This window comes from Macaca mulatta, chromosome 17, assembly GCF_049350105.2.
Source record: "Macaca mulatta isolate MMU2019108-1 chromosome 17, T2T-MMU8v2.0, whole genome shotgun sequence".
NCBI classification, from domain to species: domain Eukaryota; kingdom Metazoa; phylum Chordata; class Mammalia; order Primates; family Cercopithecidae; genus Macaca; species Macaca mulatta.
In genome coordinates this window covers 21,632,337-21,645,286 of record NC_133422.1, presented here as the reverse complement: position 1 = coordinate 21,645,286, position 12,950 = coordinate 21,632,337, and the positions used below count along the sequence as shown (strand labels likewise).

Here is a 12,950-nt window from a genome sequence, read left to right as displayed (position 1 = left end):
AAGGCCATGCGTGGTGGCTCACACCTGTAATCCCAGCACTTTGGGAGGCCGAGGTGGGCGGATCATGAAGTCAGGAGTTCAAGACCACCCTAGCCAATATGGTGAAACCCCGTCTCTACTAAAACTACAAAAAAAATTAGCCGGGCATGGTGGTGGGCACCTGTAGTCCCAGCTAGTTGGGAGGCTGAGGCAGAAGAATCGCTTGATCCTGGGAGATGGAGGTTGCAGTAAGCCGAGATCACGCCACTGCACTCCAGCCTGGGCAACAGAGTGAGACTCCAACTCAAAAAAAAAAGTAATTAACATACTGTTTAAGGATAAGTTTACTTTCTATTTTGCAGGCATCCTGTAGATTTAGAAGCCATCCTCTCAGAGTTAGTAGTCAAACCTATACATCTTTTAGCTCTCTACATAAATGAATGACAGGCCCAGAAACTCATAGCAACACTGATAATTAGAATTTGGAAAGATCAGCAAAGGAGACAAGAGTTACCATAAAAGAGAAGGAAAGCAAGAAAAATACTATAATGAAAGTCAAATATTGTCTTAACGTGTAAGGATTGGTCAACGGTGTCATATAACGCAGAAGATGAAGTCCAGAAAAAGAAATAACAAAGACTGTTAATTATCCTCCAGGCTCCATTCCTCCTTCTTTGTTTATGGGTAGTGCCTCCAAAGTTTTAACAAAGACAAAAATGTCAAGAAATGGAAGGTTAACCAAATTGTTTTAAGAGAGGAAGCGAGGGGGTTCCTCCTTAGACTAGAAGGAAGAAAGGATTAAGAATCATATTTTGTTTGCTTGCTACTGATTACCCAACATCTAACATATGGCCTGGCATAAAATAACTCAAGTGTATATTTGCTGAATGAATGAATGAATGAATGAATGGTAAAGCTAAAGGTATATAAGAAAGCTTACACCCGACAGCCTATATTGCAAAAAAGCAGATGGATATCTGTGTTTAGAGAAAAAACGGGGAGAAAGCACTGTGATCTTTAGGAAATAAAATCACTGTAATCATGATTTTGTATCACTATTTTCATACATGCCAATCTTTGTAGTAGTTGAATGTTACTAATTCAAATAATAAGATCCATTTAAACAAAACATCATAGCTGTAGGACATAAAAAAAAAATCAACATTTTAATTAAAACTTTCACTAAAAGAAACCTAATAGAGTGAACTTACTTTTCTGATAGATGCTTTAGTCTTCATGTGATTGTTTCTGAAAGTCGCCATAACTATTTTTTGTCGTATATAATCAATGAAGAGTTAATCCACAAAACACCTAAAGAAAACATATTGAAACAACTTATTTATTGATTTTAACAATTCAGGCAAGTATTTTGTGCTAAATTAATTTCTTTTAACTCAGTCATTAAAAGAAAAAATCAAAACAAAAATAATCTGAGCCCCCCCCAATTTCCTTGTAATCCAGCAAGAATATTTGAAAAATAAAAGAATATTGGTATCTTAATGAGATAGAAAATTATTTTAAAAATCTTATATTTTGGTTCAAAATTATAAAATAGTCTATACCCTTATCTATTCAATCTCACTGCCCTTTTTTATTGCAAAGCATCAAAGAGAAAGATTTGAAAAACAAGTTTTTAAAAAAATATTTTAAAAATAAAAGCTTAAGTAGAGAATATTACAAAAAGAATTAAAACTTCCCTGCCTCCCAAAAGTCACTCATCTCTATGGCAACAGTGAATGCTCTTGACATTCTTATTTCTTGAGGAGAAAGGTTTGATAATACACAAATGAGAAATCTGCACATATCAAATTAGATAAACAAATTCTTTACATAGGAAGCTTAAGAGCATACCACTGACAAAATTTCAGACATCCAAATCAAATGATTAATAGTACTTGACACACACCTGCCACGTGAAACACTCAAAATGAAGTCTCAACTTTTTAAAGATGTTTTAATATCTTTGAGAACTTAAATCTACTCCAGGCATTAACCACTCGATATCTACATTTGACCATAGTATCTTGTCCATTCATTTAAAATCTACTTGTGCTAGATGCTATGGATACAAGAGAAACAAGATAGATATGGCCCTCCTGCATTCAAATCCTTCAAAGTAAAGAGTAGAAGTGGAGAACTAAATACTTTTTTAAAAAAATCAAATAAATAAAGATTTAAGAAATTCTTAGTTTCAAGTATTTTCAGAAAATCAATCTGGTCTTATCAAGAATTGCCCAGTTGAAGCCGGGCACAGTGGCGCGTGAGAGGCTGATGTGGGAGGACTGCTTGAGCCCAGGAATTCAAGGCCAGTCTAGGCAATATAGTAAGACCCAGTTTCTGAAAAAAATAAAAAACAAAAAAATGAATTGCTTAGCTGAGGTTTCCAAGACATTTGGTTAACATAAATTTATACTATGAGATTTATACGCAAAAACAAACTTCAAGGTAGCCCCCACCGTCAGAACTTTTAAAAAACGAAATTTTAGTCAAGTTCAAATTGCGTATTCTTTTGCTATGCAGATAAGACTACAGCGTGAGTGCACAAACACGCACACTTTAGAGATTTCTACATTTTAATTTTTAGACAAAGAAATACAATGGTATTCTATTATGAACTAAGATTAAGCCCTAGTGGTCTCTGTAACAATAAAATCTGATTACTGAAATTGAAGCAGCATCATGAGAAAGGCTCAGCCTAACACAAGGCGTTCCCATCAGCACAAGGTAAAGAAAGGGTGATACCCCAGAATCCAGAAGAGGACCATGCGTGTTCCTGTGCTGCCTCTTATTAGCTTTGTTTCCTCCGGGTCAACTGCAATGTCTCTGGAACTTTTTCCTCAATGTCTACGATACCATATTTACCAGACAAGTTTACTGTGAGAACCAAATGAAAAATAATTTACGGGAGGTACTTTGAAAACTACAAAACACAGGTAAAAGAAGACTTAAATATTTACCTATGGACCAAAATGATCAAGTGGACTAAAAATGATCAAAACAAGGCTTAAGTATAAAAATGTATAGTAGCCAAAGCAAAAAGATAATCCTTGTATTTGTCCCAGTCCACCTCACTCTCCTTTCTCCTCTACAGTGTTCTCCTCAACTGCCAGAAAACCTCAGAGGCAAATGGGCTTTTCTCAAATGTAACATAAAACACAGAAGCCAGCATAAGGGTTCCAAGAAACCAGAGACTGGCAAAGTCGGCTCCTAAGTAAAGTGGCACCTACAGGGAGGTTTTGTAATGCGTGTCAAAACCCTGGAAATACTTCTTTGACTCAGCATTTCTGCTTTTGGGAATGCATCAAAGCAAATAATGATCCTAGAGCATCCAGCTTATTCACAAGGGCTCATAAGGAACCAAGTGCTCTGTTTTGCTAGGAGGTTTATGTAAACATCTCGTGTCGTCCTTAAGACTACAGAATAGGACCCCAGTTTGACAATGAGAATCACCGAGGCAAGAGGAAGCTTATCAATTTGCCCAGGCCCACACAGTAAATAAATGGCAGAGGTGGGATTCAAGTTCAAATTTTCTAACTCCGGCACTGGGGCTCTTCACCGCTCCTCTACGGTGCATAAAGGTTTTATAGTCTGGTTCATTACAACTCACAATAGAAATAAGAAGCAATCTAGATGCCAGAAACAAAAGAGTAATTAAACGATCTTAAGTTCATTCCCACAATGACGCCATGGCAGCCATTAAAAACAATTCTGCAGGACAAAGGAATGGCACGCCTTACATCACTTTCTCTGAGTCGTCTCCTAACCTTGCCTGAAAGGGAAGTAGGGAAAAGAGACAGGAAACAACAATTACCTTGGCAGCTGCTGACTAAAGTCAACTGAGCAAAGATAAACATTAACTCCCAGGAGACTTCACCATCAAATAAATGGGACCAACTATCTAAATGAGCTGCTCACCCTCAGGTGCAACAAGCACCTAAGGTAGAAGAAGCAGTTTCAAAGTGGGGCAGGGAGAGTGGGGAGCGCTCTGAAACAACACCTGGGATTTGACAGGGCTGGCTACCCCTGTTCACTTTACCCACAATTTTCCTGCATGGCAGATTCAGATAAAACACCCTTACTCAAGATTGAATAATAAAGCAAACGGAGTTCAGTATGGGATCTGTGAAGAAACACAGAAATACAAACAACACATAATATACACAAAAAGAAAAAATCCAGAGAAATATAATCATGCCCCTGCAACTCACATTATCTCAGAATTCAAATCATTGTTTGAAAGTAATGAAAGAGAAACAGTTCAATTCTCTATTTACACTCTGTTTCACTCATGGAAGAAAACAGCTTCCTGCCCTAATCCACCACTTTTTCACTGAAACGTAAGTAAAATATTGTCTCAGGAAGAAAGAAATCTATTAGACAATATCTGTGCAACATAAAAGTGAATCCAATATGAGATGATATGACATACTTTTGTAAAGCAAAGAAAAAAATCATCTTTGGAAATGATGCTAAGATTGATGGGAGAAGAAAGGATAACAGCTAGAGCAGGATTTCTTCAGCATCTTGTATAATTAGAGAGCACGTCGTTTTTGACAGATTTCACACGAAAAACAAAAATACAGTATTTTCCCCTAAAATACATTTGTATTATGTTAAACTTTTCATTTAATGCTTTACTGCTTTGTGCCCTATTCTGGATAAAGAAACAAGAGTCCTGGCCGGGCGCGGTGGCTCAAGCCTGTAATCCCAGCACTTTGGGAGGCCAAGACGGGCGGATCACGAGGTCAGGAGATCGAAACCATCCTGGCTAACACGGTGAAACCCCGTCTCTACTAAGAAATACAAAAAACTAGCCGGGCGAGGTGGCGGGCGCCTGTAGTCCCAGCTACTCGGGAGGCTGAGGCCGGAGAATGGCGTGAACCCGGGAGGCGGAGCTTGCAGTGAGCTGAGATCCGGCCACTGCACTCCAGCCTGGGCGACAGAGCGAGACTCCGTCTCAAAAAAAAAAAAAAAAAAAAAAAGAAACAAGAGTCCTAAGCAAAGAATAACTAAATGTGTTATTTATAGTCAAAGAAACTAAACTGAACCTACATGGCTTGGAAAAAAGCAGATGAGAGACAAGAAACAGGCAGACAAGGCAAACAACTACAAAGTGAGCCACTACAGCTCAGGAAACACACAGAAAACTACCACTAAACAAAAGAAATTCCCCTTAGAAATAACAAAAAAGCAGAACAGACATTGCTAAAAACAATGGAAAACCAAGAAGATTTTAAGAAAAATCACAGAATGCAAAAGTAAACAAATGAAAGCAATGAGAGAAACAATTATAAAGAATACAGAGAACACAGATATAGGGCACTTTAAATAAACACACATATCCTTTGGTCCTGCTATTTCACTTCTTAAAATTTATCCTACACATATACTTGCACGAAATTCACTAAGATACGTGAAAGACTACTCACTGAAATAAAATGAAAAAACTGAAAATAACCAACAAGTTCATCAACTCAAATAAATTCACATGACTATTACTCAGCAATTGGAAATAATGAGTTAGAGTGAGCCATACTGGTGTGAAAGAGCAAGTTGCAGAATGGTGGAAATAGTATGCTCTCACTTGTAATTAAAAAAAAAAAAAAAGCTGGCCTAGCACAGTGGCTCCCAGCACTCTGGGAGGCCAAGGCAGGAAGATCACTTGAGGCCGGGAGTTCAAGACCAGCCTGGGCAACATGGCAAAACCCCAACTCTACTAAAAATACAAAATTTAGCTGGGTGTGGTGGTATATGCCTGTGGCAGGTATAATCCCTGCCACTCGGGAGGCTGAGGCACAAGAATTGCTTGAACCCAGGAGGCGAAGGTTGCAGTAAGCCAAGATTGTGCCACTGTACTCCAGCCTGGGCCACAGAGCAAGACTCTGTCTCAAAAAAAAAAAAAAAGAGAAAGAAAAAGAAAAGAAAAAATTATATACAGACGCAACTCTGACACATATATGTATTTGTGCATCCACAGGAAACGACTTGAAGGAGGTACACTAAACTGATGCCAGTGGTCACCCATGACAAGTGGGACTTACATTTTATAACATGTCATCTATCTACAATATGAGAAGACAATAGGTCATTAAGTAAAATAAGACAGGTTCTGTCATATTAGCATTATCCCATTTTGTGAAAAATCTGCATAACTGCATGTGTGTATCTATACGTGTAATATAAAAGAAGACATACACTAGACAGGTACAGACAATGGTTTTATCTGGGTAGATACAATCGTGGGTATTTCATTTTGTGTCTATGTATGTTGAGTTTTATACTTCTCTGAATGAACATAAATTCTTTTATAATTAAAAAATATATATTCTCCAAGTCTTTATCTCCTCTGACCTAAGAAATGTTCAAGTTGACATCACCTATTACTTGACCTTTTTTGTATCAGGAGAGTTAACCATGCCAGAGTCTGTGAAACGCCTATCAACAATATTGCCATATCTTGACTCTCCTCCTACTGCACTAGTTCTCAAACCTCAGTACATATACACATCAGCTTATTTCTAGCACACACAACTTCCCCACCAGAAGATCCAAATTCAATAGGTCTACATGGAACACAGGAATCTGTAATTTTAACAAGTGCCACATGTAATTTCTGGTTGAGAAAAACTTGTCTCTTTCTACATAAATTTCCTTTCCTAAAGTATTTTATAACTTGTTACTCAAATACTAATATTTCCTAGTCTTCATCCGTATCCTCTTGTCTCATTTTATTTAGTTTTTCAAGGACATTCTATCCTTACCTCTGGTTTTAACTATGCAAACAACCCCCTAATTTATTCTTCAGTTCTGTATATCTAATTTCCTATTAGAGACTTCCAACTAAATATCCCAGTTACTCCAAAATTTGTATGTTCAAAAGGTAAATAACACTTTCTCCCTAAACGATCTCCTCATGTATTCTCTATGTCAGTAAGAGCCATTAAACCAAACCCAACCAGTAGGCCAAGCTGGAAACTGGTCTTCCCCTCTATTCCTACAGACGACCACATCTAGTAAATTGCCAAATCCTGACCTGTCATTCTCCTAAACTTCTCTCAAATCTACCCTCTCTCTTCCATCAGCTGAACTGCTACTTATTACTCACGCATCAGTTCAAGAACTTCCCTCCCTAAAATAGGCTTGGTTCATATCTCTCCTTTATCCCTCCTTGCCCAAATAGTAGCCATCTCCTTAGTGCTGCCTAAGTGGTTTACAGTTTAAGCCTCTGGTGCCTCTGATTGCATACTTCCCTCCTGTTGTAAGTTCCCTGAGGACAAAAGTGTTTTATGTATTTGTATTTTTACATAGTAGGCATTCAAACACCTGCTGAACTAATAAATAAAAAGTAACATATTTAAAGAACGAAGTTCAAAGCAGGATGTAGGCTGAAAAACATAAAATAGAATAAAGAGCAAAGTATGCCTTTAAATATTTAAATGAATATGTCTACGTTTAATGAGTTTGTGAAAACACATTTGTGTTTCCACTAATTTCTACTTTATAGTATCTGAGATCATATTTAGAGTAAGTGCTCCAAATACACATTTTGACCAAATGCCAAATGGCCAAGTGCTAAAAATTAACATTCTGTTGAATATAACTACAAGAAAACAGGATAGAATATATATGAAACATTGGTTTTAAACATCAGAAAACAGGCAACACAGGACTGTGACCCCTGAGAGAAGGGAAACCCTGGCTGCCAGCTACTTCCCGGTCACAACACAGGGACAGGAAAGCCAAGCAGTCCGGTGGTTTCGCTGAGTTTTAAACAGAGATCAGTTTGGGGAGACCAACATGGCTAGAATTTACAGGGTATTATGCTGGAGGGAGAAAGTGAGTGAGAGCCCTAGAGAGAAACCATAATATATTCCACCAGAATAGAAAAACCTTGTAATATATCAGGCAATGATAGACTCCTCAGAAGAAGGAGTAGCCTTAGCAGAGGTAGCCTTAGTAGAGGCAATAATTCAGCACTACACTAAAAACTATTCTGGACCCACACTAATAAATTCTAAAAGCAAGCCTTGAAACAATCCAACAGATTCCAAATAACTGTGCACCCCAACTAAATCCAACACACTTAAGTAATATAATAAATTAAGCAAGCAACAGTATAAACTCAATGGCTCATATACAATAAAAATTACCAAGCATGCAAAGGAAGAGAAAAATATGAACCATAACCAGGAGGAAAAAAAAGTCAATAAATGAAGACGTAGAAATGACAGCGATGATAGCAGGAACAGAAAAGGATTGTAAAACTATAGTACAAAGATGTTCCATATTCTCAAGGAGTGAGAGGAAAACATCATCATGATAAGGAGAGAAGAAGATACAAAAGATACCAAAATTGAACTTTTAGAGATGAAAATTAAATATACCATACTGAAAGCAAAAACCATACTGGATACAATTAACAGATTAAAGAAGAAAAGCTCAGTGAACTTGTAGACAATGTAATAGAAACTATCCAAAATGAAACATGGAGAGAAGAAACTTAAAAACAAACCTAGAGTGTGACAGTGTGACTTTTTAAGCACCATAAAAGGTGAACAACTGGAGTTCCACAGAGAGAGAGAGAGAGAGAGAGAGAGAGAGCAAGAGAGAGTGCGAGTTGGGGAAGCAGGTGCAGAAAAAAAATATTTGAAGACAAAATAGCAGAGAGGTTCCCAAATTTGAAGAAAACCATAAACTGACAGTACCAAGGAAGCTCAACAAACCCTAAGAATAAACATAAAGAAAGCCAAGGCAAATCACAACCAAATGGCTGAAAACCAGCGATAAAGAAAAAATATTAATTGACCAGAAAAAAAGTACACATTATATACAGAGGAACCAAGGACAACAGACTTCACATTTATATGAACCAGAAAACAAGACAATGGAGCACTATCTTCAAAGGACTAAGAAGGAAAAAAAAAAAAAAAAACATCAACCCAGATATACTCAATGAAAATATATTTCAAAAATTAAGGCAAAATAAATTTATTCAGATGAATAAGGGCCGTGAAAATTCACCACCAGTTGACCACCACTAGAGTAACTGTGGAAAGAAATTTTTCAGGCAAACAAAAACAGTACCAGATGGAAATCTGAATCTTACACAAAGGAATAAAGAACATCTGAAATGGTAAATATGAGGTTAATAGAAGTCATTCTTCATTTTTCAATCCCTTTTAAACAGTTAAAATATAACTGCTTAAACTAAAAAGAGTAACAATGAATTAGAGGGTTTAAAACAGACATATTGATAAAATGTATGACAAAATAAGATAAAAAATGTGGCGGGGGAGATGGAGATGAAAAAACACTGTCAGATTTCTAACATTAAACATGAAGTGATATTATTTGAAGAAAAACTGTAATAAGTTATCTTGTAAACCCTAACACATACACTAGAAAAATAAAACAGAATCAACCCTAACAGGTGAACAGCAGAATAAAAGGGATGCTATCCCCCTCTTTGCAAATAAGGAAGCTAAGTTCCTTTCTTGGGCACAGACCTGTTATTAGACTTACAAAATCTAAAAATACTACAGCTATCAGATACTATTTTGTTTTTCAAAACAACAGTCAATTATATAAAGTGATTTTAGTATGTCAATTAATATCTATTAAGATATTTGCTTCTTCATAGTTTCTGCCTTTTTCCTTTTTAATCCTCAATCAACTTCATTCCTGCATTCACAATATACATGTTGTTCTTACTGCTACAGGGTTTCTCAACCTCAGCATCATCAACATTTTGGGTCAGATAAGTCTTTGTTGTAGGAGGCTGTGTATGCGTGGTAGGTAGCAGCTTCGTTGGCCTCTACCCACTAGATACCAGTAGCACTCACTCACTTGCAGTAACAAAACTGGCTCCAAATATTACCAAACATTTCCTTGGGGGGCAAAATCACCACTTGCTCTATTTTAGCACTTTAGACTACAGTGCTTTATGTAACAGTTAAATGTCTACATGTCTACGCCCTGCTTTGGACTGTAAGTACTAACAACATTCAACACATGTATTCACCAAGTGTCTAAGTAACAGTGATTGGGATACGACAGTGAATTTCATTCCATCGCCATGCCTTACTCATCTCTGCATTCCCCAAAGGCCTTACTCATAATAAGCAACCGTACATTTACTGAAGTGAACAAGCTGTAAGGTGAATAGAAATTTCATCAACGACGTGAATGCAGACAGGCATTTGGTAGCAAAAGCAACATCACCAAATAGAAAATAGTTAGGGTCACTTACCTAACGACTTTTTGCAAAATTAATCCAAGGATATTTCTTCTGTCACTTTTGTTTTCTCAAACAGTCATAGAGAAAAATTACGGATTTTTCAACTGCATTCCAGATTGAGATCTACTTCTAAGGTATGTTTGAGCCCAACTAGCCACTGGTATTGAAAGGAATAACATGGGTCTAGTTGACAAAGTACTAAGTGTGAATGGCTATTGACTTCAAAACTACCTATTCAGCAACAATAAACACAACTTTTAAAAACAACATGCAATGGTCCATTGTTAGAAGTTAATTAGAATAATCAGATGAATGCAGGAGGATAACAACAGTTAACATTTTCATAACAAAAAACTCATTAGACCTAGATTTGAATAGTTCTAAGAAATCACTGTAGAGGATACATGCCCTCAATTGATTATCTTAGTTTCGCTATTGAGTATGCAGGTGTAATATATTTGACTTTCAAAAATATTTTCAACTGATTTACAATAAAACTTTGTATGTATGGCAATATTATAAGGATGATATGCTATAATTAAAATGCTATGTAACTGAATACCTACAAAAAATATGCAACGACAAAAAACTAAAATCTTGAGATTGTGCTTTCAACATGAATATGCTCCCTAGAAAATGAAGTAACGTTCTTAATCTTGTACGTAGCCCTATCCACAAGATTATTTCTAACAGAAAATATGTTCAGAATTTTAACCCAGGAACACATTTCTTTTTATCAGTGACATCTATGACACCATGACTCTAAGAGTATATTGCTGAAAAGGCATTTAAGTAGCTCTTACAAATATAAGGATCTATCCTAAGCTGCCAGTGGCTGAAATAAGTCAACAGTCCTACTTTGCAGACGGGCCAGTCATAGGAAGCACCCAAAGGCCTACACAGAACCTATTAACAGGGTATATTAGAGCATAAAAAAAGAATGTGAAAAGTAACTTTAAGGTTTCAAGCCTGGGGAACTGAAAGAAAATTTTTTTCTTTGCAAATTAGAAGGTAAATTAGAAGGCTTTGCAAATTAGAAGGTTACTGGAGGACGGTATTTTATATCAACATAATAATATCCAAGAGGCTGGGTACAGTGGGCTCACACCTGTAATCCCAGCACATTGGGAGGCCAAGGCGGGTGGACAGCTTAAGCCCAGGAGTTTGAGACTAGCCTGGCCAACATGGTGAAACTCCCTCTCTACAAAAGATATAAAAATTAGCCAGGTGTGGTGGCACACACCTGTGGTTCCAGCTACTCACGCAGCTGAGATGGGAGAATCGCTTGAGCCCTGGGAGGGGCAGGTTGCAGTGAGCCAAGACTGTGCCACTGCACTCTAGCCTGGGTGACAGAGCAAGACCATGCCTCAAAATATATAAATTATGTAAGTGACAGAGCAAGACCATGTCTCAAAACATATAAATTATATAAATAATACTACACAAAAAACCACCAAAAATTAAGAGATTTACTTGGAGTCAGAGCTGGAGATGTTACTCTAAGAATAATCCACATATAGAGAACTTGAAAGCTGATCTCAGAGACTGGGAAATAACAGAAATTCAAGAGAGCATCTATGGAGACAACCATGATAAAGGGTTCCAGAGAGGGATAAAACGAACCACAAATAAATGGCAGTCAGAAATGTATGTGAGATAGAGATTTCGAAGAATTTAGTGTCACTGAAGTCAGGAAATGGTTTTAAGCATGAGTGGTCAGCATCAGACTTCCAAACCTCTTGAGGGCAGAAATTCTTTCCCCTCTGAACACGACCAGAAGCCCCTATCACAGTACCTGCCACACGGTGTGCTCTCGCCAAATACTAATACTGTACCCTTGCACTGTGCCTGCCATATGCCAGACACTGTTTAATTGATTTACATACATGAATTCATAATTCTCACCACAGAAGGTGCTATTATGCCCATTCTACACATAGAGAAACTGAGTCATCAAGCATTTAAGTAATTTGCCTGAACTCCCACACCTAGGAGAATCTGTCCTGTAAAGAGACTACTGATTAGATCTGGTTAGAACATTACCAAGCTGAGAGCAAGTCCAGTGCAGTGCTAGAGGAAGAACTCAAATTGCAGGATGTTAAAGCACACCTGAGGTATCCATCACTTCCTCCCTGTCCCCTCTCCTTTTGTTAAAGATGTTGGCATGGCCAGTTTCAAACGTGCAGCCCTATGAACTGTGAGACAAATCTAAGTCTCTTCCTCATCCATTTTTCCCATTCTCATCTTTCCCCACTCCCCAGCCACCTGCATTAGAAGCAGAAACCTGACCAATTGGATTCTCTCTCTAGAAACAGAACTGAGACTTGGAGATGTTTGTTGAGAACCATGTTGCACAGTTAGTGAGTCTGGTGTTGGCATCATGGCAAACCAAAGTCTCATGCAAACCAAAGTTTTGGGGAAGCGGAAACCAAGAGCTTTAAAGAGAAGGCCAATCTGAAAGAAACTGGAATAGATCTGTGGTGAGTAGCAGAGACGTAACACCATGTGCCTCCAGAGAAAAACTGGAAGAATGACTGTCTGAAGACTTCCCAATTTCCAGAACGCTGGATTGGAATCATGCAATGGACTTCAGCAGCACTGTATGACAAATGCTTTTTTTAAAGTAGGCTAATTAAATTGGCTTTTTGATCCTTGCAATCAAAGAATCCTCAAACCATTATAGGAGGTAAAAAAAAAAAAAAAAAATGAGTAAGCAAGTACTATGTGCTTCGCA

General features: G+C 37.5%; 1 protein-coding gene across 4 annotated transcripts in view; it reads right to left on the bottom strand.

Moving 5' to 3' along the window:
• The window catches only part of AKAP11 (A-kinase anchoring protein 11), a 52,056-nt gene that overhangs the window by 35,686 nt on the left and 3,420 nt on the right, over nucleotides 1-12,950 (bottom strand). For all 4 annotated transcript variants that reach the window (XM_015120979.3, XM_077974413.1, XM_001091086.5 and 1 more), the window contains exon 2: nucleotides 1,191-1,290. In XM_015120979.3, coding sequence (XP_014976465.3) covers nucleotides 1,191-1,241 — 51 coding nt within the window. In that variant the 5' untranslated portion in view covers nucleotides 1,242-1,290. The remainder of the gene's footprint in view (nucleotides 1-1,190; nucleotides 1,291-12,950) is intronic.